This window comes from Leiobunum rupestre, chromosome 9 (assembly GCF_980474605.1).
Source record: "Leiobunum rupestre chromosome 9, qqLeiRupe1.1.hap1, whole genome shotgun sequence".
Classification (NCBI taxonomy): Eukaryota; Metazoa; Arthropoda; class Arachnida; order Opiliones; family Sclerosomatidae; genus Leiobunum; species Leiobunum rupestre.
The window spans coordinates 33865689-33888758 of NC_143392.1; the positions used below are offsets into that span (position 1 = coordinate 33865689).

The 23070-nt window shown below is 36.2% G+C and overlaps 4 protein-coding genes across 10 annotated transcripts in view; 2 read left to right on the top strand and 2 right to left on the bottom strand.

Annotated features, from left to right (window-relative positions):
• Positions 1-577: 577 nt before the first annotated feature.
• LOC149927218 (TELO2-interacting protein 2-like) lies at positions 578-2793 on the bottom strand. Of its 2 annotated transcripts, XM_090158866.1 has the most exons (11): positions 2764-2793; positions 2624-2702; positions 2366-2513; positions 2104-2301; positions 1848-2038; positions 1662-1784; positions 1432-1599; positions 1226-1366; positions 1039-1151; positions 743-979; positions 578-680 (listed from the first exon to the last, which is right to left on the bottom strand). In XM_090158866.1, the coding sequence occupies exons 2-10, from the start codon at positions 2684-2686 to the stop codon at positions 817-819; spliced, it is 1308 nt and encodes a 435-aa protein (XP_090014992.1). In that variant the 5' UTR covers positions 2687-2702; positions 2764-2793; the 3' UTR covers positions 578-680; positions 743-816. The 2 variants fall into 2 exon arrangements, with proteins under 2 accessions (XP_090014992.1, XP_090014991.1); XM_090158865.1 differs by lacking the exon at positions 2764-2793 and having other exon boundaries at positions 2624-2742.
• Positions 2794-2896: 103 nt separating this feature from the next.
• Positions 2897-4500, top strand: LOC149927219 (exonuclease V-like). The gene is made up of 2 exons (XM_090158283.1): positions 2897-3276; positions 3338-4500. Exons 1-2 carry the CDS (start codon positions 3006-3008, stop codon positions 4096-4098), a joined length of 1032 nt encoding a protein of 343 aa, XP_090014409.1. The 5' UTR covers positions 2897-3005; the 3' UTR covers positions 4099-4500.
• Mlh1 (DNA mismatch repair ATPase Mlh1) overlaps positions 4147-23070 on the bottom strand; it is a 211656-nt gene continuing 192732 nt past the window's right edge. For all 6 annotated transcript variants that reach the window (XM_090158279.1, XM_090158280.1, XM_090158276.1 and 3 more), the window contains 14 exons: positions 8570-8803; positions 8339-8511; positions 6673-6880; positions 6517-6605; positions 6352-6464; positions 6188-6281; positions 5971-6124; positions 5737-5906; positions 5605-5669; positions 5504-5540; positions 4916-5051; positions 4695-4859; positions 4436-4630; positions 4147-4368 (listed from right to left, as the gene is read on the bottom strand). In XM_090158279.1, coding sequence (XP_090014405.1) covers positions 4213-4368; positions 4436-4630; positions 4695-4859; positions 4916-5051; positions 5504-5540; positions 5605-5669; positions 5737-5906; positions 5971-6124; positions 6188-6281; positions 6352-6464; positions 6517-6605; positions 6673-6880; positions 8339-8511; positions 8570-8773 — 1959 coding nt within the window. In that variant the 5' untranslated portion in view covers positions 8774-8803 and the 3' untranslated portion in view covers positions 4147-4212. The remainder of the gene's footprint in view (positions 4369-4435; positions 4631-4694; positions 4860-4915; positions 5052-5503; positions 5541-5604; positions 5670-5736; positions 5907-5970; positions 6125-6187; positions 6282-6351; positions 6465-6516; positions 6606-6672; positions 6881-8338; positions 8512-8569; positions 8804-23070) is intronic.
• Positions 17594-22541, top strand: LOC149927221 (opsin, ultraviolet-sensitive-like). The gene is made up of 3 exons (XM_090158919.1): positions 17594-17700; positions 17824-17954; positions 20000-22541. The coding sequence occupies exons 2-3, from the start codon at positions 17888-17890 to the stop codon at positions 21040-21042; spliced, it is 1110 nt and encodes a 369-aa protein (XP_090015045.1). The 5' UTR covers positions 17594-17700; positions 17824-17887; the 3' UTR covers positions 21043-22541.

Sequence of the window (23070 nt, forward strand, 5' to 3'; positions counted from 1 at the left end):
TACAAAATGAAAAATTAACATCTATTACTGATAATGAAGCTAGTCAAGAAATCTCAAACTTAGCAGCTACAGTTACTTACATTTTGAACTTTATAAGGACCTCCCTAGTCCCTAATACAATTTATTTTCCTTGAACCTTTATTAATGCCCCCCGAGTTCGTAGTCCATAAGACGCCATCCAACGGCGTACACAAGAACTAAAGCTCGGCTAGGAGTAAGTAAAATATCCCCCCCTCTCTGGGTACCATGCACGGGCTTTGTTTAATCTAGGCGGCTATGTTCTGGGATTTCAGAGGAACCCTATGACGTCATTTTACTCCGATTCTGTGGTGGCGATAGTTCGAGTTGGGGTAAAAATGCCTCTCACTTTTAAGGAAGAGTAGAAAGAGTAGCCCTAATACTCCAGAACAAGCAAATAGTTTGTGGTGCAGAGCAAATCTCAACCCCGGAACAGGCGAATAAAACGTTTTAGGTTAAAAAGAGTATTTTTTTAGTCTGAAAACAGGCGAAAAGAAACCACCTAGTGTTATAGCCATAGAATCATTTAAAATTTTAACCACCAACTTCTAAAAAAAACATTTATACAAAAAATATTATTTATTTTTGATTTTACAAATTTCTAGAAAAACATTAGATATCGGAATCACCATGCTTGAGCTGTTTAACGGCAAAACTAAACCCTATGAGAAACATAAATATTTAATTTCAATATTTATACCCAAAAAATTATTGAGTACCCTACTTCAAAAACATCAGGACTGGCTTTGTACAGTAAAATGAGACACGTTTTACATTCATTCATTAAAATTTCATCAGCTAAAATACAATATTGCAGTAAATAATTAATGAGTAAACTGAACTCACCAAATCACACAAACACTTGCCATTTTTATCTTTTTCCAGACGTTTTTCCTTCACATTAATATCATACAAAAGTTTAGCTAAGATTTTCATAATTTCCTCTGTATAATTAGGTATCCTATCAAAATCAAATTTCCATAAAAATTGTTAAACGCACAATCTTTACATAAACATTACCTGGGCCAAGCCACAATTATAAGTTTTTGCAAAGCTCTCAGAGTAAAAATCCTTGAAATTTCACTTGGCCCTTTATAAATGGATATATATTCAATAATTACCCGTTTCGTTCTCTGCAAATGTCAAAATATCAAAATACTAGGTGTATTAAAGAAAAAATCGACTTCAAATATTAAGAAAATTTTACCTGGAAATGTCGTAAGACTGTTATTCCCAATTTATCAATAAAAATGGGTAGAAGTTTCGAATATGATTCTATAGTTTTAAGTTTCGACTCCATTTCTGCCCTTCCTAAAAGCTGATTATAGATGGCATCTATATATCCTGGCTTAAACGATTAAACCAAACTAAATATTAATTAAATTAAACATCAACTATATATTTTTTACAAACATTTTTGTTCCTGTCCACTCTATTAGGATCTTTCTCCAAACCCGAAACAAGTGTCAAAATGCAAGGGTACACCAAATCAATCACTTGGGGTTCCTTCGAACGAGTTAAACGAAACAAAGCATCATAAAGAACTTCAGCCAAACCATTCCAGATCAACATAGCATTCGGCTATGTTTAAAATATTAGAAAGAGTTATTATAGATGAATTTTGATATATTAGTAAGACTTACAGTATGTTTTACAATTATATCTGCGCATTCAACACCCAATATTTGATTTTCAATTTGAAAATTGTCTAAAAAAAGAAGGGTAGGAGGAAATATATCCTGAAGCACTTTGGATACAAAATGATACTGAAAGTAAAATAATATTGTAATTGTTCAATAAAGAATAAATTTAAATTGCAAATAACTTACTGGCAGAGACTCTAAAATCCATTTAAATATTTGAGGGCTGGAGGGATTTTGTTTCCATTTTTCCAAGGTTAAGAAAGGTTTTAAATTCTCAAATATATTCTTGACCAAAATTTCACTTTGCGAATTCGATATTAAGAGAAGGTCTGTTAATGATTCACAGTTCTTAGAGCTACAAAGCCTCTCCAGTAAATCTGAAATCAATTTCTATATTAGAAAAATCTGTGTAAAAAATATTGTGAAACTAGAAACAACAAACTTTTCTGAAGGCTAACGCATTCTGCATTTGACCATAAAAATATTTTATGATGTGTACCACATATTAGGACAAGAGGTAGGTAGATTGCAAAGTTTGTTCCCCGTTTTAAACAATCTGTTTTTATTACGATTTTATTCAAACACTGAAAGCATTTTGATGCGACTGAAGATACTCCTTTGAAATCTTTCTCTTCAAAATCTAGAATTTAGGTTCAAAATAACATTAGATAGAGCTTAAGGAAATATTAATAGTAGTTGAATACCTCTACTCAATTCGCATGAGAATTCCTTGACTCTTCCTATTTGACACAATATCTCTATTAATTCTTGAACTTTTATAGGATCTTCATTTGTGGTTTCAGAACTGTCAAGCAAATTTAAGTCTTCCAGAAGTTCATTCAACGGTTTATTCTATAAATTACGTTAAGTTTAACATAAAAGTGACTGTTACTGAACTAGTGAACTTTTGACTTGGATCCGAGATAAAGTAATAGTAAAAAATAAAGTAAGTAAAACCTCACCAGTTTTGACAAACACCTTTCTTTTTTCAAATCAAGCACACGTGTTTCTAAATCGAGAGGCATGTTTTTGACGTTTATTCTAAAAATAAACCTTTACTGTTATAACTATCAAAGGCTAAATGAAAAGGAACTCATATTACATCGCTGCCCGTTTCTTTCAGTTTCAGATACTCTTCTGAAATTTCTGGTCTTTTAGACTTTTACCGTCTTTATATCGTTACTAATTTCCTTAACAGTTTCTTCATCACAGTATACTAATATTCACAACAATTCAGCAACATAACTCGTTTTTGACCAATCGCAAGTCGTAAAAATGTAAACAAACGACCGCCATTATCGATGTGACCACAAAGTTTTGAATAACTTGTAAAATTTATAAATCATGGATGTAATTATTGATGATTCGGATGAAGAATTATGGGGAGAAACTAACGAAAAAGATTTGAATCTATGCACAACAGCTCTTGATATAGCTGAAATTGAAGACTGTCATAAACCCAAACAGCTTAAATACGGTCGTACAGTTTTAATGGTTTCAGACCTAATCGCTCAAACTTGGTGCGAACAGCAGCTAGACTACAATATATCTGTTCCGGTTAGAATAGTCGAACCCGTACAAGTTACAACTGGAAAAACTATTCATTTAGCACGTGGTATGGAATTTTTAATTAATAATTAGAAAACATACAGAAAATAACAAAAAATTACTTTCAGAGTTAGAAATACAAGACAGAGTGCCCCTTAAGACTGTTACGAGAGAAGATAACTTTGCTGTTAAAATAATCAACTTATTAAATGCCGTTCTAAGTTTCTTAAACGCTGATGCACAAGTGTGCAGGGAGGTGCCTATATTTGGAATACCATTCAACTCCAATATTTACATGTCTGGAATCATTGATGAACTCAGATTTAATCCAAATACGTATGAAATTACTTTGATCGAGCTTAAAACCAGGGTATCATCTAGAAAACCATCTGAGAGCCAAGCTTTGGGCCACAAAATTCAAGTTGCACTGTACAAACACCTTTTTGACTGCATTATTCGCAATAAACTTAAGAAAACTCAAATAGGCAGTCATCTTGGACTTAATTTGTTAAAAATCTTCAGTAAAGACATACTAGAACAGGTGCAGTACTATAGAGAACCCTTGGCTGGTCCAATAACTAACCTAAATTCATTGCTCGAAAAACTTTTTTTGACCATGCAAGCTCTTCCTCAAATCAGTAACATGCAAATTGAGTACCGCCATCAAAAAGACAATTCCTTAATCGATTATGTTGAAGTGGTGAATGATGAATCATGGCTAGAAAATAAGTTAAATCATCTATTTCAATTTTGGAAATTAGAGAGAGAGGCAGAAGGTGTCCCGATTGAGGAAACATTTAAGTGTAATATGTGCCCTTTTATAGAAATGTGTGCCTGGCGTCAAAAGAAACATCAAGAAATTCAAAATGGAATGTTAGCCACTTCGTAGACTAGTAAAATTTCTAATGGAAAATAGGTGTTGCGTAAATTAATCAAGTTTTTTAAATTGTAAAATAAATTTTAAATTTAATGATATATCAAAATAATACTGGTTATCTTGGTTTCAACATCGTTCGAACACTTTGTACAAATCGGGTAAATTAGCTACTTGCAACAAGGTAGAGTCCACTGAGAAGTTCTTCGGGGGCAATAGAATTTTTTTGCAAGACGGATAAATCAAATGTTCAACAGTCCACTTCCATGTTGGACTTTTCTCTGTCTAATTTTTGTAAATAAACATTTAAGTTTATTGTTAAATCGAGAATAAAAATGTTGTACAAACTTACTCTAAGTGAAGATCCTTCATCAATATCTACGGGAATAGCAAATATTTTAGCCAAATTTCGAGAAAAAGTGTCAAAGCACAATTTTTCATCATCCCAATTGACATCAGCGGCTAAACGAACAATTCCCATAGGTAAATTATCCATAAATGGAAGGTATCCATCCAAAATTAGGGGCAGGGATTGTAAATTTCCTTCCTGTAATTAATTACAAGGTATTATTATTAGTTTCGAGATTTCACTGTGAAAATTAGAAACTTACCTCGTCAATTTCAAATGAAAAATATTCCATCAACATTTCCTTTTTGTCAATCAATGTTTCAACAATTTTTGACGCTAGTGACTCTTTGGTACCCTCTAACTCCGTCCAACCACTTTCTTCCATGTCCAAACCCATTTTTGCAAGTTCCAGTAATGAGGCGCGTGTCTATAAATTAATTATTTTTAAAAATAGTGGTAAATCCTTTAAGTTAAGACACTTACGGATAATTTGATATAGCCGAAACAGCCAAAGTTTCTTATCAGGAGTTGATAGAATAATTCTTCACTAAGTTTGTTCGTGTTAACGAGATAGAGTTCAGTGTCATGCTGAATTAAGGCACTTTGAGGGTTAACACACCTAGTACAGTGCAATTCGGACAAGACTTAGAGAAAATTTAAGGCAAGTAACTCTTAAAAAAAAGTTGTCTTTTGTAAAAAATTAAGTTTGGAAGTTCCAGAAAATGACCACTATCTTGAATTTTTTAGGTTTTACTTTTTTTCTTAAGTTTCCTGTGAAACAGTCCAGATTAGATACATGAAAGTTCTTTGAAAAACACGTTATTTTGAATACATAAATATACATGGTAAATTATTTTAATCACCAGAAATTTTATTTCTCTGCATGAATTAAGATTTTATTTTAATCTTCATATTTCTTTAATTAAACTCATTTTAATTTTTATTGACTTCCATATTGGTAAACCAAACCGTTTCACCATAAAATAGCGGCCATTTTGGGGGAACTTCACCCCCTATATTAAGCAAACTTTGTCCCACCATTGTATTTTTATTAAAATTAACTATACTAACCCCACAAAAGTGTGATTACGAATAAGTTTCGTCAAACCTAAGATAAAAAATGACAGTTGCTGCAGATATAAGCATTAAAATATAATAAGAAATTGTCATACCATTATGGTTGTTTGAGTTTAACTCCTCCCTTATCTCCAAAACGCTTGACAGAAGTACTTCGCTTCTGTTAAGGCCAAATTTGAATTCAGAATGATACATTAAATTCCTGATAGTTAAATTATTTGACTTACTGTAAGAAAATTTCATCTTTCTTTGACTTGCAGGAATCTTTGTTCAAAAACGTGTCCAATTTTTGATCTTTCGAATCGGTTCGCACAAGTTGATGATCGTATACTTTAGAGCTACTGGTACTCGGTTGATCATTAACCTCTGAAGTTTTCGAAGGGAAAGGCAGTAAAGACTAAAATTTACAACGTGATTAAAATTAATTAGCTTTCATGTTGAAATTGAATTACTAGTCTTACTTGAGTGAGAAAGGTTCTGGATTTGTTACAGTTCAACAGAGTTTGATCAAGTCCTTTCCCAATTCTATCAACAATGGCTTCTTCATGGAGAAAGTGAACCTCCTGTTTTGTGGGGTGAATGTTAACGTCTACATTCTTGGGATTTATTTCAATGCTGGAAAAGAAATAAACCCTTCATTTCCCTTTACAAGAACCCAATATGTTCAAATTTGAATACCTAAGGTATAAAAATGGGTGTGTGTGTTTTGGTAGATAATTTGAATAAACAGATTCAATAACTTTGCGTAGGGACGAACTATCCACTAATCTATCTGAAAACAACATAACGTGAAATTCTTAATTTAATTCAATTCTAAATAAATGGGACTGAGTTACTCTTACGATTTATGAAGAGAAGGAAGGTTAATTTCTTCACAGAGTAATTTGCATTTGAGATGAGACCTTTAGTTTTAAAGTGCAGACGCTCATCCTCGCAATTAAATTCCAAAAGTTCACTGCAAAACAAATTTATTATTATATTTATTATACCATTATACTTATATTTACTTTGCAACTGAGGCTCCATAAATTATTTTAATGTTATCCACCGGATTAGAGTTTGCATTAGTTAAAACATCATGAGAATTTTCGCCATACTGCAAAGAATGAATTAAAAATTATTTTAAATAATGCATTTATGAATATAATAGTAAAAAATGCAACCTTTTTTAATGCAAATCCAATAGAAGAATTATGAATCGCATATTTGCTAACAACATCCACTATTTTGGCATGTTCAGCTGAAGTATTGGCCATGGCTTTTCTACGCGTGGCTATATTATAAAACAGATCTTCCACCAATATTTGTGTTCCCTGATTTCCGGGACATGGCTTGGGGTTGTCTTTTGGTTTCCCATCTGTATAAGACACCCTACAAAACCAATTAAATTATGAGAACAGAGAGACCATAATGACTGAGGAGCAGGTCGCTATACTTTCGGGTGTTCTAATAATCATGTTTAAATGAATAAAAATGTATAAAAGACTGAAGCCACCATTGGACTGGGAATGAGTACAAAGTTAAACGCGAAAAAGTAAAAGGAGACCAACATTTAGGGGAAACTGAGCTTAATTGGGGAAACATTAAGCGCGGAATACAAAACTTAAGAGTAAAATTAAGTGTTGTATTCAGCCAGAAGGATTATATAATGAAATACCGTGCTTGTTTCCCTAATAAAGCTTAGTTTCCCCTAAATGTTGTTCTCCTCTTACTTTTTCGCGTTTAACTGAATAAAAATTTGGTCATAGTTTAATCGTTTTAATAATTTTACTCACGATTTTAATCATTTTTATCACGATTTAAACGTCCAAATTTCGTTTTATTCATAAAATATTTTATTATATTGGTAATCGTAATATACTTAGAATTTAATCCATTGAATTGCGATTTGATCCATTTAAATACGATTTTATCCATTTAATTACGATTTGATCCATTTAAATACGATTTTATCCATTTAATTACGATTTTATCCGTTTAATTACAATTTAATCCATTTAATTACGATTTGATCCATTAATTACGATTTAATCCATTAATTTCGATTTAATCCATTAATTTCGATTTGATTCGTTTAATTACTATTTTATTCGTTTAATTACTATTTGATCCATTTAATTACTATTTGATCCATTTAATAATGATTTGATCCCAATAATAACGATTTGATCCCAATAATAACGATTTGATCTATATAATAACGATTTGATCCCATTAATTGCGATTTGATCCCATTTAAACGATTTGATCCCTTTAATTACTATTATATCCATTTAATTACTATTTGATCCATTTAATTACTATTTGATCTATTAAATTACTATTCGATCCATTAAATTACTATTCGATCCATTAAATTACTATTCGATCCATTAAATTACTATTCGATCCATTAAATTACTATTTGATCCATATAATTACTATTTGATCCATATAATTACTATTTGATCCATTTAATAACGATTTGATCCATATAATAACGATTTGATCCATATAATAACGATTTGATCCATATAATAACGATTTGATCCATATAATAACGATTTGATCCATATAATAACGATTTGATTAATTTGATCAAATGTCCGAGGGGTCCGACATCAGAAAATGTTTGTGTATGGGATTTCAGAAATCAGAAACTGATTTTGAGATTTTAGGGCACAATTTTCAAGTTGATTTCAAGACTTTTAAAATCATTTTTCTGTAGAGCCTACGAATGCCGGAACCATCGGTATGAACATAGTCATTTTCCCTAAGTATAATCAAAAACATTCTTGGCCAAATCGCCAAAAATGTCAGCAGTCATATTTCGTTCGGCTGATAACTTACTTGTAGGCGCAACGTGATTTTTCCGTTTTTGTGGTAATGGTGAGATGGGAGACGTGACTAATACTAGCCAGGGCTTCTCCTCTGAATCCGTATGTTGCGATTGATGAGAGGTCATCGAAACATCTCAACTTACTAGTGGTAAATCGTTCGCAAACTATTTCCAAGTCTTCCTTCTAAATACTTCAGACCTTTAATAACTCCTTCGAGTAAAACAAAATCGTTGATAATTACGCAAATTCCAAGTCCGTTGTCTTGAATTATAAATCGTTTCAGGCCTCCATCCTTGACGATAATTACGATATTAGTCGCCTTAGCATCGATACTGTTCTCCAATAATTCTTTCAGAGCGTTGGCGGGTCTTTGGATCACTTCCCCAGCAGCTATTCGGTTGACAACCGTCTCGTCTAACCTTCTTATTATTCCTGGAGTTGTCATGTCCTCTACTTCGATGCCATTCGATTATTCCTATAAATAAGTTACCAAAAGTCGATTATTTTAAATTTTTCATAGACAAAGTATCGGTGGGATAATGTAGGTATAAGCCATAACATATTACCACGAAGTATGACAACTAGCAAAAATGATCACAGAACTAGTTTTCAGAGTTATTGTGATATTATGGTTTAGTTCTCAGCACAGATCCCCCTAGTGTCTATATATGCCTCAAGTCAAAATATATTACTACGAAAGACGATAATATTTAATATTTAATTTATGAGTAAGTCGTAGCTGGGCGAGAGTGTCCATGTCGAAAAAAAGTTCAACCAGAAAATGATCGTTAAAACAATAGAAAGTTTTATCCTTATTGTTATTATGTTACTTATGATACAAGCGAAATTCTTTGTGGCCAGAAGAACACAATAAATATCTTATGAGACAAGGATCGATCTCCCTATACTGCTAATGTTACTTGCTTAAATCGTGTCCTTCTGATGCTAATGTTACTTGCTTAAATCGTGTCCTTCTGATGCTAATGGCATTTGCTTGAAACATGTATCGATGTTTCTAATATTACTTGCTTGAAACGTGTCTCGATGTTGCTAATGTTACTTGCTTGAAACGTGTCTCGATGTTGCTAATGTTACTTGCTTGAAACGTGTCTCGATGTTGCTAATGTTATTTGCTTGAAACGTGTCTCGATGTTGCTAATATTACTTGCTTGAAACGTGTCTCGATGTTGCTAATGTTACTTGCTTGAAACGTGTATCGATGTTGCTAATGTTACTGGCTTGAAAAGTGTCTCGATGTTGCTAATGTTACTGGCTTGAAACGTGTCTCGATGTTGCTAATGTTACTTGCTTGAAACGTGTCTCGATGTTGCTAATGTTACTTGCTTGAAACGTGTATCGATGTTGCTAATGTTACTTGCTTGAAAAGTGTCTCGATGTTGCTAATGTTACTTGCTTGAAACGTGTCTCGATGTTGCTAATGTTACTTGCTTGAAAAGTGTCTCGATGTTGCTAATGTTACTGGCTTGAAACGTGTCTCGATGTTGCTTATGTTACTGGCTTGAAAAGTGTCTCGATGTTGCTAATGTTACTTGCTTGAAACGTGTATCGATGTTGCTAATGTTACTTGCTTGAAACGTGTCTCTATCAGTGGCGCCCTCCAGGAAGAAGAAGAAGAAAATAAGCATAACCGAAGCCTTCATAAAACGTTTTTTGCTTATCATTACAAACTCTACCTAATAATGTTTTGGGACCCCCCCAGAAACAAATCCTGGGTGCGCCACTGGTCCCTGTGTTGCCAATGTTATTTGCTAATTCTAGGAGCAACAAACAGAAATAGAACGCAGCTAAGAAATTTCATTGGACGAGCCTTTTCGCTGAATGTTTTACGGAAAAGGGGAATACAATTTCAGAATTTTCCCTTTCCGACAGTAGCAGGCGTCAAAGCGTCTAACCAATGAAAAATGTACGACTTTTGACGGGTTGCGTTCTCCTCATGTGTAGGGTGCTGTTCTTTGTTGCTCCTAGCTCCCGTTGATTTTTGAGATAAAAGTAGTACGGTAATTCTCAAAAGCAATTGAAACTCGAAAATAGGTTTTTTTTAAGTGCATAATAATCGGCTAGGCTAATATAAAAGGCCCCACTTTAGACCCAAGTCATCTAGCGACTTTTAATGCCTTTAACAGGTGGCCAGGTTACAATGCGTAGGAGAGTGGTGGCAAGCCCTTCATGCCACGCGAGCTAACAGCTCCGTACACTAACTATTACCGTTAACCTACAAGAGTTTCCACCCAGTGCCACAGGCTGGGATCGAACAAGGCTCCTGTTGCTGCGAGGCGAAAGTGCTAACCACTCCGCCACCCCACCAAGGAAATATAATTTTTATAGTTCATAATCCTTAGGCGAAGTAATACACGCGGTAAATGTTGGAGTCGTGATGCGGATAAATTAGCAAAAGTGAATCGTACCTGCGAAATTACATATTGGATTTCTATGCATTAAATGGATACTTTTATCGTAACCGTTATTTATAAACTTCTGAAGTTCTGGTGTTACGAAACTGTATTTTTATATTAGGATCAATTGTTAAATACGTTAAGCCAGCGCTAGAAAACGTGTAGAGAAAGCTTGGAGGAGTGTAGACGTAGCTTTATTGTGTGCAATCTACACGCCTACAAGTTCCCCCGTTCCCGTTTTCAAAGGGTTGGCTTAACCTGTCTTATAATAAGTTGAACGTTATCTGCTCAAACGAGAGATTATAGATGATCCAATGGGATAGCCGAAATCATTATGCACTTTCAAATCCGTAGCATTTGAAAATGGCTGCCATTTCCATAGTCAATTGCACTATACTTCAAGTACTCTGATTTTATTTGCGATGTGTTTTGAAGACGCACCTATCCGTTTCCGAATGGATATTTCCGGTTATTTAAATTCCATTGTTGATTAATGAAACTCAAGTTGGTTAAGAGCTAAATAAGCAAATTTATAGGAAATAAAACATTTCAAAGCGAAGATTGTTATTTCATTGGTGCTATTGTTCAAGGGGTAAGACAGTCTCAGATAATCTTTACACCGAGTTCGTGCATTTAGCACTGTTAAAGGTACATATTTTCAAGAGTTCGCGAGTTCCATTTAGCACTGTCAAACGTACGGCAGTGTACACCGAGTTCGCAGTGTCTTAACCCTCGCTATTGTTGATTAATGAAACTCAAGTTGTTTAATAAAGCATTTCAAAGAAAACCTTTATAAACATGATGAAGTAAATGGATTTACGTAATAGTTCTTTTTATAAACTAACTTGGCCTTCTTGTTTAAATGTTGCTTTTACGTCACAGCCTCTTACTTTCACAAGCTACAGTCGCGAGGAATATAGGTTTTTCTAGCGCGCACGTGCAAATCGCTCGTGCGCAAAATATACTAATAAAGCTGTGTCTTGTGACGTAAGAGCAACATTTTAACAAGCTGGGCAAGACCACTTTTTATTTTATAAAATCAACTACTAATCGGTCGTTTTAGTAGTCGTGGTGATTTCACCGCCATCTAGGAACATAGCCTGCGGTTACTAAATCATTAAAACTCGATTGTTCAAATATGACTAACCACGAGGAAACAATAGGATTGGATGTGAATGACGCTAGAGATGGCCACCGGTTCCTGAATCATTAAAACTCGATTGTTGAAGTATGTGTAACAACGAGGAAATAATAGAAATGGATGTGAAGGACGCTAGAGACAAGTCAGTGTTTAAAAATATTTTCCAATGTTACATTGTATTTTCATTTAAAATTCATTATTATTAATTAGATATATGAAGGGACATAATATACAACTGTACATTGTAGAAGATAGTAATTTACCTAAGAGAACAGGGCGTGGTGTAGAGCTAAGATTTTCGTAGTCACCGTAATGCGACAAGTTCGGTGTCAATAGACATTAAGCCTATTTTCTCAAATAAATGTTGACTTACCTTATTTTCTCTTTTGTAACCCTTTAAATACTAGTTTTATGAAGAGCATTTTTGATTTCAGTTTCAGTGTGAGAACGAATTTGCGTTTTTCAAATCCATATACTGGCAAGTTCATGTTCAGAGTGATCGTCTTCTTAGCCATCTTGAAATGGCCGCCATTTTGAACAGCTAAAGATTGGCGAGTGCATAGTGGAATTTTAGCTTTCCCACCGAATCATCTCTCAACCCTGAATGTTTCGTCTGGTTCAGCCTAACGAGACCGGCCAACGCAATTGACTAATGTTACGAAACAATTTCTAGCGGGAAACAAAGAGAGATGTTTCTTGACCAAAGGCGGTGACCAGCTAGAAATTTACAAAAGATCCAGGAAACCATTTTCCGTTTTGTTTCATCCCACGCGACAATGGGCAATTGAACGAGGCATTGCGTGGCTTTAACCACCCCCCGCAAGTTCACAATAACAAAAGACGCGTGGTCTTATATAAAAATTCATTTTAACAACAATAATTAAACACAGAAGATATCAAATGGTTAATGGTGGCTGGTAGCGTGAGCGTAGCGATTAAAAATGATTGGAGGAACTAAAATCATTAAAAGTAATTCGATATCAGACCGAGAATAAAACTTTAGTTTCCCCAATTTGGGATAAAAACGGTTTCCGAAGTCAATCGCGACCGCTCTCGCGTCCTCCCGTTCTTCGCAAATTCATACGACAGGTTCGAAACACTCGCGAAGGGCAAGGATTGGTACGTTTGGGATTCGCGACTAGCTTGGTTGAAGACGCGCGGGCGGCGGGAGAAAACTTGGGAAAACGCGCGAAATCCTTCCAATTGGAAGTTGGGGATCGGCACAGAGACACTGGTGGTTTCCGGATTACCTTAACCGATAAATTTACGTCTCACCGTCGCGATGGATAGCCAGGATGTGTCTACGGACGTGTTTTCGGTCACTTACGCCAACGAGTCGGTTAATCGTACAGACTTTTCCCCGACGTTCAATTCATTTTTGGAAATAATATGTTTGAACTGTACCGAAACCATTTCGTTGTCCATTGGTCAGATTACGACCCCGATCGGACATCGACTGACGTGGAGGGATGTCTTGGACCCACAGTTTTTCGAACTGGTCCCCGAACACTGGTTGCAATTCGAACCACCCTCGAGGGCGGATCACGTGGCGTTGGGATTTCTTTACATTTTCATTATCATACCCGCTTTGCTTGGAAATGGCATGATCATATGGTTATACTGCACGTAAGTACCAGAAATCGCTCGAAATCAGTTGTCATGGCGAGTCAAAATATCGCTTGACACCAGTTTTCATGGCGAGTTTGGAGTTACTGTTACAATATCGCTTTAATCCAGTTTTCAAGGCGAGTTTGGAGCTAGTGTCACAACATCGCTTGACACCAGTTTTCAAGGCGAGTTTGTTGTTACTGTCACAATATCCCTTTAATCCAGTTTTCAAAGCGAGTTTGAAGCTAGTGTCACAACATCGCTTGATACCAGTTTTCAAGGCGAGTTTGGAGCTAGTGTCACAACATCGCTTGAAACTAGTTTCCAAGGCGAGTTTGGAGCTAGTGTCATAACATCGCTTGAAACCAGTTTTCAAGACGAGTTTGGAGCTAGTGTCACTATATCGCTTAAAACCAGTTTTCATATCGAGTTTGGAGCTAGTGTCACCATATCGCTTAAAACCAGTTTTCATATCGAGTTTGGAGCTAGTGTCACCATATCGCTTGAAACTAGTTTTCATGCCAAGTTTAGAACCACGGTCGCCAGATCGTTTGAAATCAGTTTTCACGCCGAGTTTAGAGCCACGGTCACAATATCTCTTGAAACCAGTTTTCTTGGAGTGTTTAAACCGACGGTCACTATATAGCTTGAAACCTCTTTTCAAGGTGAAGTTAGAGCCACGGTTATAGTAAACTTTCAATGTGGTCAAAACTGGCAATAAAACCGATTTGAACTGGGTTTTAACGTGGCTTAAAGGTAGCCTTCTCTCTGTTTCTTGGTCTGATTTGTAACCGGGACCATACAAATAATAGCAATCCAATTTGCCTGATATTTCCCGGTTATCCCACAATTAAAACTAAGATTCACAGAGTCAACTTGCTTCCATATTATAATACATAAAGAAGTAATGAAGTCAAATATTATTATTTATGCGAAAAGGTTAATAAATTTTGTATAAGAAAACATATTGATGTAAATTTGTACTCATTACGGAAGACTTTCTCAACCCTCATAAATTTCCCTGATTTCCCTTATTTTTACTAAAAAATGGGAATTTCCCTGACTTTTCTGTCGACAACCGAATTCCCTATTATTTCCAGGTTTTCAAAGTCTGTATATGAACCTTGTGTAAGTACTATAGTTTCGATCGTAGACGAAATTAGTTCCGATTATTCATAAAAAAGGCGAGTTTTACTCAGCGTAGGAGAAGGCATAGCCATTCGGCTTGCTGCAAGAGATTTACCTCTGGAAAAACGATGATAAAATCACCACGCTTAGCGAATCATTCTCACGCAAAATTCGCTGTTCTTCCAATCTGTAACAATCGCGAAAAGTTTTCAAAGGAAATTATCGATTTTATTGGATAGAAGAGGCAAAAATTATCAAAGGTAGAGGAAAACGTGCAATCGGGCAAAGGGATGATTAAACTACTTTTTAAACCCATTGGATTTGGCCTATTTATATCTTCCTTTGTAGCCAATGTTAAAAGGTCGTTTCCCTATGAACTAGAGTTGTTAATTTTCCGGAAAAATTAAATGCGCAAAAAAGTTTAGAAAATTCCGCAAATCGGAAAAATAAAACATATATTACTGTTTAAGGATTTTTATTCTAGACTAGTCTAGAGATTTAGTTTTACTTTTGGATTCGATAAAATAAGGCGATATTAGGCTAATCATGCATGGAAAGGAAACTTTTTTTTCTTTTTTCGGAAAAATACGGAATATTTTCTGGAAAAAAGGACTCGGTAATTTTCCGATTAACAACTCTACTATGAACTAAAATTGACTTTCACGTGACGTCATTGTCCCCTTCCTCTATCAGTCCTTTGAGCGGCACCCGTAAATCTATAGCGGCAACGTGAACGTAATATTTATTATCCAGAAACTGTATTTATGGTTAAAGAACGTTGGCTGTTAGTAAGACGCCAACTTACATCGAAAGAGTACCATATATCTCCTTCGATAGAAGTATTTATCCCAATACCGCAAATGTTATTAGTTTGAAACACGTACCTTTATTATTATGTTTCGGAAGACATACATAAAGCCTTTGTAGTTTACACAGAGTAACGTAGCGGCCAACGCTAAGCAGGTGGTTAATCAAAAAATTAGGGCTGTGCGATTAGTGGTTTTAGACGATCGAGTCGGTTATCGAGTATCAAAAATTTTTTCATCGAGTATTCGAGTCGAGTAATATTGAAGTCGAGTCGAGTAATCGAGTACTTGATTAAGGGGAAACTTTCTCTTAATCGAGTCGAGTAACTAAAAAAACTTAAGAGTAATATTTATAACGCGTCGGGTTATCGAGTACTTGATTAGGAGCTGGTTTTAATTCAAGTAATTAGGAAATTAAATTTAAAAGGAGTATAAAGTAATTTTCATTTCTGAGAAATATCCCTTTTATTTAGATGAACCACAGTTTCCACAACTTTGTAGGTTTCTTTTATTGCCCCCCCAAAAAGTTGTAAAAACCCCTCTTTGACTTTGAAGCAACGAGGATTGAAAAAACAAATACTCGAAGAGTTTAGAGAGCAGCTTATTCGAGTAATCGGGTACCCGAATATGCAATTTTTATGGAACTCGGTACTCGACCTCAAAAAAGACCGAGTACTCGATGACAGGGTTCGTACAAAATTTCCGGAATTAAATTCCCTGACATTTCCAGGTTTTCACTGACCAAATTACCAAATTTTTCCTGACCATTTTTGTAGAATAAAAGAATGGTTTGAGGAAAAAATCTTGAAAAAGATGTTCTTTCAAAAATTTATTTGCCTGATTTTTTTGGGGTCATTTTAAAATTACCTTCCTTTTTTGTGACCATTTTCAAATTCCTTGATTTTTCCCTAACATTTTGGAATCATTTTCAAATTCCCTGACTTTTCCCTGACTCTTTGGAACATTTTCAAATTCCCTGACTTTTCCCTGACCTTCTGGGAACATTTTCAAATTCCCCGACTTTTCCAGGTTTCCCAGGTTTTCCAGGTCGAACCCTGGATGATGTTCTGAGGGTTTTTGCCGCTTAATTTTCATCCTTTTTGAGTATACTACTGGAAAATATGGTTAATAAATAAGAACCAGTGATAGCCAGGATTTTGGTTCGGGGGGGGGGAGGGAGCACACCTTTGTAAAAAAGTAAAAATATAAAGATTTGAACGTACGACCATACGCTACTGAAAAGTACATACCCCCCACCCTTACGAAAGTAAATCGATCCATTATCCAAATCAAGTCAAATCTATAAAGTAGAATTTTGTACATGGTAATTGTATCAGATACAACACATTTTGGATTATTATTTTCTATCAATTCTATAATTTTCTATCAATTCTGTAATTTTCTATCAATTCTATAATTTTGGATTATAATTTTCTATCAATTCTATAATTTTGGATTATAATTTTTTATCAATTCTATAATTTTGGATTATACTTTTTTATCAATTCTATAATTTTTTATCAATTCTATAATTTTGGATTATAAATAGGAAATCAAATTTGATCCATCATTTTCGAAATGGTAAACTAACAGTTAGTTTTACCTAGGAGCAACAAACACATTAACGAAGGGTTGTGTACGAATTTCATTCGACGAGCGTCACGAGCCTTTACGATGAACATTTTACGGGCGGGGGGGAATACAATTTCCGAATTTTCCCCTTCCGACGGCAGCAGGCGCTTAAGCGTCTAACCAATGAAAAACATACACAAGAAAATCCACGACTTTTGATGGGTTGCGTTCTCCTTGTGGGGGGCTCCATACCCGGCTCTCAAGGTCATGTGATCGGGGCGCTGGGTCACTGGAACCTCATGGGTGTTCCACACTCGTCATTCTGTGACCTACTAAGGAGGGTAGTTTGCAGTGGAAGAGGAAGCCACTCTAGTCCTCAGCTGTGCGAGGGTGGGTCTCGGGCAGCCCATGGTGTCGCCTTTTGTTGGGCCGTGATGAGGGCGTTTGTTTGCTATATGTGAGGCGGTCAAAATGGCTGTCTCACTGGCCGAACGTTGTTTCGCAAAGCGCACTTTTGTCCGGGGCTGGTTGTTTTGGTGGCCGCTGTAGTGCTTAAGGCGGAGCAGCGGGGTACAAATACATATACTTATGTTGTGTTTGTTGCTCCTAGGTTTTACCATGTAATTTTTACACTCAATGTCCTTGGGCGAAATAATAAATAAGTTGTAAGCTTGAGCGGTGTGGCGCAATGGAATCCGTGAAGGTAAACTTTTCATTTCACGTCGACTTATCAAGATATTATACACTTTTGCATATACATTTATTGACCATTTTAACATCTCAAATGACATCTCACTATATTTATAATGATTTCTTATTTTTTCAGGTCGAAACCGTTGCGGACTCCATCCAACATTCTCGTCGTCAACCTGGCTTTGGCCGATTGGTTTATGACGGCCAAAATGCCCATCTTTATATACAATAGTTTCAACTACGGACCCGTGACCGGAGCGTGGGGTATGTGATCTCACTAAAACTATTTACATAATATCTAAATACCGGGTTGCCACAATATTTTCAGATTCAAATTCCCTGATCATTTTATGAGATTTGACACTGACTTTTTAAAGCCAGAATTAGACAATTTTTAGCTTTAGATTTTACTTTTATCAGAAGTTTATAAATAGAAATCAACCTACATTTCAGTACAAAAGTTATTGCAACGTTAAAATATTAGCAAAACTTTAAAGGAACTAAATAATAATCATAGAATTTGTCATATAACTAGAGTAAAATTACCTTAAAAAAGTGTCAAAATAAAATTAAATTCCCAAACGTTTTACAAATTCTTAAAATTCCCTGACTTTTCCTTGACTTTTTAGGAACATTTTTAAATTCCCTGACGTGTGGCAACCCTGAAATAGGTCTTTATATAAAGTCACTACAACAAATTATTAAAAAACTAAAATCTGGTAAATCTAAAATAAAGTAATCAATAATTCAAATTAAGATTTAATTTTAAATCATACAATTAGACTATAAAAGCCATTCAATGTTTAGAAATCGATAAATACAAAAATATAAAAATTTCGATTAAATAAAAAAAATCGGTTAATTAGATTTTTATTAAAAAAATCATTAGGTGGCAACCCTGCCAGCGAAGATGTACGAACAATTCGCATTCCTTTAAGAAAGATGCTTTGAAAATAGCACCATCAAGATGTTTTCCAAGAGTATATTTGTGTTGTAGGAATAGTAGCGAATCGATTTGTAAGTGTTGCTCGCGGCGGAATAATTTAAAAGTCAATTCAAGAAGTTACAATAACACTCGAAGAAGAATGAATTTACCCAGAAGCATATAAAATAAGGCTTTCGACAGAAGTATCCATTTAGGATGTAACGAAGTGGCGTAAATAAGGCCCCCGCAGACGGCGCAATGCAGGAGGGCTTCAGGGGGCCCCTAAATTCCTATCAAATAATATGCTAGATACCGACTAAAACCCAGAAGATCGTTTCGCGGAGGGGGCTAGGTTGTCTTAGCTACGCCACTGACGTAACGTACCTTCACAGACATACATTTCGTCACTGCTGAAAGTTATCCGTGTGCATTAAGGCACGTATTGATAAAATCATTTAAAAATTACGAAGTTTATGAATATTTACATATTTTGCAATGAAATAGTGGAACGAAACTTATTTTAAAAAATTAGCGGGAGCTGGGAAAGGTTCACGTTTCAAGCAAATGTATAGGGAACCAACAATAACCTACCTCACAAAAACTATGGTGGAATTTTTAAATTAATTTAGATTCGCCATTATGGTGGAGCAGTCTGAAACTTAAGTCCAAGGCTTATATTTCTTGAGCCTTAAGGTCGACGTTTCAGATATTTTTATCACTTTGAAAAAACGACTTTTAGCACCAAGAATGTCATTATTTCTACTTAGGGATAATTACTATGTTGAGAAGATAGTATAGCGGTGTACCCAATAAGCTCCTTCCTCTAAAATACATAAAACCAGCCTGGTATCTTATTGGGTGTCTAAAAGTATAAATAAATGAAGAGCGAAAAACATAATTTCATTTTCGTCTAAAAGAATCGCCCCATGTAAATATTTCCAAATAAAGTGACGTCAGTACTACTACTCCGCTGTCTTCCTATACTTCTCTCTCGAAAAAAAATTATATACTTCTGGAAAAACTCAATTCCATTTTCGCATATCTATCACGCTTGGGGGATCAAAATTGACTTTGTTATTGAATAGGCTAGACAGGGAATAGACAGGAAATTTTCCTATGAAAACATCGCGTATTCGACCATAAATTCTGAATGATAAAGACATTTCATTAAATATTCGATGCTTGCTCGTAATGTCGTAGCTAAGCCCCGCCTTAAAACAGCCGCCATGATATTATTCTACGTCACGCGTGACGGGAACAACACCATATATAATAACGTGACCACAATGGGCGTTTTAATATCATGGCCGACATAATTCCTTTACCATGGCAACGAAAATAGGCCACACCCACTAGCGAGCTATTTACATATACCTATTTACAGGGTGTCAAGTATACGGATTCATGGGTGGATTCTCAGGAACATGCGCAATTATGAGCATCGCAGCCATGTCCGCCGAGAGATACGTGTCCATCAGTCGACCCTTGGACCCGGCGAGCAGGATGACCACCACCAGAGCCACGTTGATCGCGGTCTTAATCTGGATCTACTCTTTGATCTTCAGCAGCGCTCCGCTGTTGGGACTCAACCGATACGTCCCTGAAGGCTACTTAACCAGTTGCAGCTTCGACTACTTGTCCCGCGACCTTTCCAGTCGCGCCTTCGTGCTGGTTTACTTCGTGGCCGCCTTCTGCGTGCCGTTGGTCATCATCTGCTACAGCTACTGCGGCATCGTGGTGGCGGTGCGGAAGAGCGACCGTCACTTCCGGAGCTCGTACCAGACGCACGGACCCCGACAGGAAAGGGGAAAGACCTCGCGGAAGGAAAAGGAACTTAAATTGGCCAAAATCGCCTTCACCCTCATTTCCATCTGGTTGCTATCGTGGACGCCCTACGCCACCGTGGCTTTGATGGGCATCTTCTCCGATAGGAAACGGCTGACCCCGATGACCTCCATGATCCCGGCCCTCTTCGCCAAGGCGTCGTCGGTTTTCAACCCGTTCGTGTACAGCTTGACGCATCCCAGGTTCAAGATCGAAATCAACCGGCGGTTCTTCTGGTGGAGCGCCGCTCGGAATTCCATCCGCAATCGTCTCTCCTTCCGTTCCTCGGCCAGTAGGTCATACGGCGACCCTGTCGACAACGAAGACGAGGAGGGCGAGGAAGGCGATGACATATCCTGCTACGAAAACAATCAGGATGTCGGTGGTGGGGTCATTCGCGTCACTAATCAATCGATTCTCAATGAGGAATGCCAACGAGTGAAGAAACCAGTTGATGCCATCCATCAAGTAACGGACGAAATTAGGCTCGAATCGGTGCGGATAGTCACTACTGACAACCGCGAAGGGAATGGAGAAAAGAAAGAGTCCGTTTTCACCATCTTTCAACCCAAAACGAAACCGATAATAAGACGATCATTTTAAAAATGTAATGCATTGGGCATATAGGCAGGATTCGCGAGTAATTGGGTCAAAATGGCGGACTGGCTCAATGATGAAATTTCGATGACACTAGGCTTCCACGATAAATATGACCACGCATCGTATACTTATTAAATACCCCCGGATTTAGCACGGGAGGGGGCGTTTCCCTCTCTGGCGTCTCTTGGATGAGACGCCCGCAGCCCGCACCCGTCACACGCTTCAGCGAGTGACAGAAATGAAAGAACAACGAACGACTACGACCAAGTGATTTTTATAATAGGTGCTTTCTTTTCGCCTGTTCTCGGACTAAAAGTGTACTCTATTTACCCTAAAACGTTTTATTCGCCTGATCCGGGAATGATAATTACTCCGCCTTTCCGCCTTACAAACTATTCGCTTGTTCCGGAGTATTAGGGCTACTCTGTTTACTCCTTCTTAAAAGGAGGTGTAAAGCAGGGTTGGACATAAGGCACTAGTCACGGCATTTGACTACTAAAATAAATGCTCCGACTACTAAAATTAATCGAAACCTGGGGGTTAACTAGTCAATTTGACTAGGGAATAAATTACCTAAATATTCATAAATAATGGCAAATATGGCGTATCATAATTTCATCACTCATCAATCACATTTTATTTAAAAATAATCACATCATGTAACTCAAGTGATCATAAACTCCTATTTTAATTCTGACGGGTAAAGCAAAATGTTGGCTGACCTTCTTGTTTTTATACCCCCGTTTTTACCCCCACTAGTCAGTGACTACTAAAATAAATTAAGGTAGGAGGCTCACTAGTCAGGCTGATTACTAAAAAAATATCCTTATGTCCAACCCTGGTGTAAAGGAGTAATCGAATTTTGTCGTCTGCTAGCCAGAATTTATCTACTGGAAAGGCCACAGGCAGCCATTTTGGAAAAACGTTTTTACTCCGACTCGAACTATTCGCCACCACAGAATCGGAGTAAAATGACGTCATAGCCTTACTCTTCTTACCCTACTCCGAAATCCACGAACCAGCGAAAAGAAACCACCTTATATAAATGACATCAACCTTCCACAGTAAATATGACCACGTCACGTGAAAGCTGCTTATAATATTATACTTATTTGCGAGCTTATTAAATACCCCCCGACTTAGCATGGTAGGGGGAGTTTCTTCAGGGTTGCCATAATATTATCAGATTCAAATCCCCTGTTTTCCTGACCATTTTAAGTTATTTTCCCTGACTTTTTACAGCCAAAATTACAGATTTTAACTTTTACATTTATCAGAAGTTAATAAATTTAACAACTTATATTTCCGTACAAAAGTTACTTAAAAGTTAAAAAACCTTTCAAGGGTCTAAATAATAGTAACAGAATTTGCCATACAGTGTTCCCGGGTGGTAAATACCACCTGACATTTATTGTGGCAAATAGTGGCAAAAAGTGACATGGCAAATAATGATTTTTAGTGACAAATTGACATATAGTGGCAAATATTAGAAAAAGTAAAAATACTAATAAATTTTTCGTATGAAATACCATAAAAGCATTTTTAGGCTATTTTTGTAACTATCCTACCCGTGGTTGCCAAGAATTGGGCTATTTTTTATATTTATTTTATTTTATTCATTGCTAAAAGTTATAGCAAATAAAGTGTTCAAAGAGTACAAAATTATTTGTTTCCCCTATTTGTCATTATATGCCATCATTTGTCAAATTTGTCATTATGTGTCACTATTTACCAGTGACAACGCCTATATTCGAAAAAAGTGACATTTTAGGAACACTGTTGCCATAGATCTAGAGTAAAATTACCTTAAAAAATGGCAAGATAAAACTGATTTCCCTGACGTTTTACAAAATTCATAAAAATCCCTAACTTTTTAGGGAAATTTTTAAATTTCCTGTTTTCCCTGACGTGCGGCAACCCTGTTCTCTCTCTCGTTTCTCTTGAGCAGGGTAGGACATAAGGATATTTTTTTTAGTAGTCAGCCTGACTAGTGGGGGTAAAAATTGGGGTATAAAACAATAAGAACAGCCA